At 39.6% G+C, this 2,500-nt stretch overlaps 1 protein-coding gene across 1 annotated transcript in view; it reads left to right on the forward strand.

Moving 5' to 3' along the window:
- Window positions 1–387, forward strand: part of LOC137656200 (uncharacterized) — a 1,335-nt gene extending 948 nt beyond the window's left edge. Inside the window, exon 3 of the mRNA XM_068390373.1 lies at window positions 1–387. This exon is cut by the window's left edge and continues 27 nt beyond it. Within this exon, the coding sequence (XP_068246474.1) occupies window positions 1–387 (387 nt within the window).
- Window positions 388–2,500: the final 2,113 nt, after the last annotated feature.

The raw sequence follows: 2,500 nt of genomic DNA on the forward strand, positions 1-2,500 counted from the left end.
GACCGGTCGTTAGTCCTGAAGAGGGCTCTGAATGGTTTTGAAAAACATACCAGAAATTTTGTATTGTTGGGAGGTTTTCAGGATTCAGTTGTGTCCGCTCCTTTGGTTAATGTCCGCATGTCTTTTCCAAGATATGTTCGCATCACTGAGTTGGGTGTGGTGGATAGTCTACCTATCCCGGGTATTGATAGTATCCTGGGAAATGATATGATGGATAGTGAAAGACGGGAGCTGTTCCCTATAATATCAGTAAATACTAGTCCCGTGGCTGTAATGACTCGGTTCGGAGCAAAAGCTGCCAATTTACTAGATGTGGAGAGCGATGATGCCTTAATGTTAGTTAGTGTAGAGTTAGATGTTTTAAGGACACAGGCCAGTAGAGAGTAGTTGTAGTGATGCAGTTAATATGAAACTTAACTGGGACAGAGTTGCTTTTATTAAATCTCAAAAAGATGAATTTAATTTTGATTTGGGCGATGTTGAGGATCTGACTAAACCTAGGTTTGGAGTTGTAAAGGGCTTATTATATAGGTTATTCGTCCTGCATATGATAATTTGGATAAAACTGGTTGGGTGGAACAGATTGTGGTACCTTCTCAATTCAGAAATTCTGTTTTGGAGTTAGCTCATACTAATTTTTTTTCAGGTCATTTGGGTGTGTTAAAAACTTTTAATAGTCTGGCTAGGTATTTTTGGTGGTCAAGAATTAAATTGAGTGTGAAGCAGTTTGTCAGAGATTTGAGATTTGTCAGGTTATGGGTAAACAAAATCAGGGGATCCCTAAAGCCCTGTTGCACCACAGACCTGCTATAGGTGATCCATTTTCTGAGTTAGTAATTGATGTGGTAGGTCCCTTACCCAAAACTTAAACAGGTTACGTATATTTACTAACTATCTTGGATAGAACCTCTCGCTTTCCTGAAGCTATACTTATGAGGCGTATTACTTCTAAAGTTGTCTTTGAGAAATCAATGGATTTCTTTTCCAGGTATGGTCTCCCTCGTGTAATTTAGACTGATTATGGGACGAATTTCACAAGTAAGTTATTTAGGGGTGAGTGTGCTGAACTGGCTATTCAGCACGTTACCAGCGTACCTTATCACCCGGAGAATCAAGGGATGGTGGAAAGGTTCCACCAAACCCTCAAGTCTGTCCTGAAGAAACATTGTTATGATCGTGATAGTGACTGGAACAAAGCCCTCCCTTTTGCCCTCATTGCTCTCAGGAATCACCTCAACTCTTCCAGTGGTGTAGCTCCTTTCGAGTTGGTATTTGGGCACAAGGTTTGTGGACCATTGGAAATTGCTTTTGAAATGCTCAAATCCAGCCGGAAGGGGGAAATAAATATTTAAAGGTTTGTGGAAGACTTGAAGGGAAGAATGGTTACGTCCTGGAAGTTTGCCAGGGAAAATTTGGAACAGTCCCAGTCAGTAATGAAGAACAACTTTGACAAAAAAGTAAAGGTACATTCATTTGAACCTGGGGAGTTGGTTTTTGTGCTGAGTATGGACCTGGATAGTTTTCTCGAACCAAGATATAAGGGCCCTTGGAAGGTTTTGAGGAAACTGTCAGAGGTTGATTATGAAATTGAAGCTCCTGGTTCAAACCGTAAATGTAGAATATTACATGTTAATTGTCTGAAACCTTATATTGGTAATCAAGGTGTTCTATTAGCGATAGTGTCCGAACCTGTGTCTGTGGTATTGGATGTGCCTCCCGAGGACTCTGATGAGTTAGGGTGTCAGTTTCCTTTGGATGCATTGGGTGAAAATATGCAAAATTTAGAGATGTTAAAAAGTAGTTTAGATCATTTAGATGTTAACAAATGGGAAGATGTACTTAATTTAATTTATTCCTTTTCAGATCTTTTTCAGGATGCTCCAGGTAGGACAAATATTCTAAGTCATGACGTTGATGTAGGTGATGCTTCCCCTGGCAAGCAGAGTCCTTACCAGCTCAACCCAGTAAAATGGGATTTGGTGACTAAGAAGATAGAGTATATGTTGAACATAACCTTATTCAACCATCTATAAGTCACTGGAGTTCTCCTATTGTATTAGTAAAAAATGCAGACGGTAAGTTCCGCATGTGTTTGGACTACCGTAAAGTGAACACTAATAAAAAAAATGATTCTTTTCCTCTCCCTCGTATTGATGATTGTCTGGATCGGATTGGTTCTGCCAAATTTATTACTAAGCTGGATCTTTTAAAGGGTTATTGGCAGGTTCCATTGTCTGACGAAGCTCATGAAATATCTGCATTTGTCACTCCTTTTGGCCTATACGAGTGTAAGATTATGCCCTTTGGTGTGAAAAATGCTGCATGTTCTTTTCAAAGGCTCATGAATGATGTAATTTGTGGTTTGGAAGGAGTGGAAATTTTTATTGATGACTTGGTAGTATATAGTAATGACTGGGTACCCACATGTTAAGGTTATGTAAGGTTTTTGAAGCCCTTAGGTCTGCAGGGTTAGTTGTTAATTTGGCTAAGTGCGAATTGG

The sequence above is a fragment of the Palaemon carinicauda genome, chromosome 17 (genome assembly GCF_036898095.1).
Source record: "Palaemon carinicauda isolate YSFRI2023 chromosome 17, ASM3689809v2, whole genome shotgun sequence".
Lineage (NCBI taxonomy): Eukaryota > Metazoa > Arthropoda > Malacostraca > Decapoda > Palaemonidae > Palaemon > Palaemon carinicauda.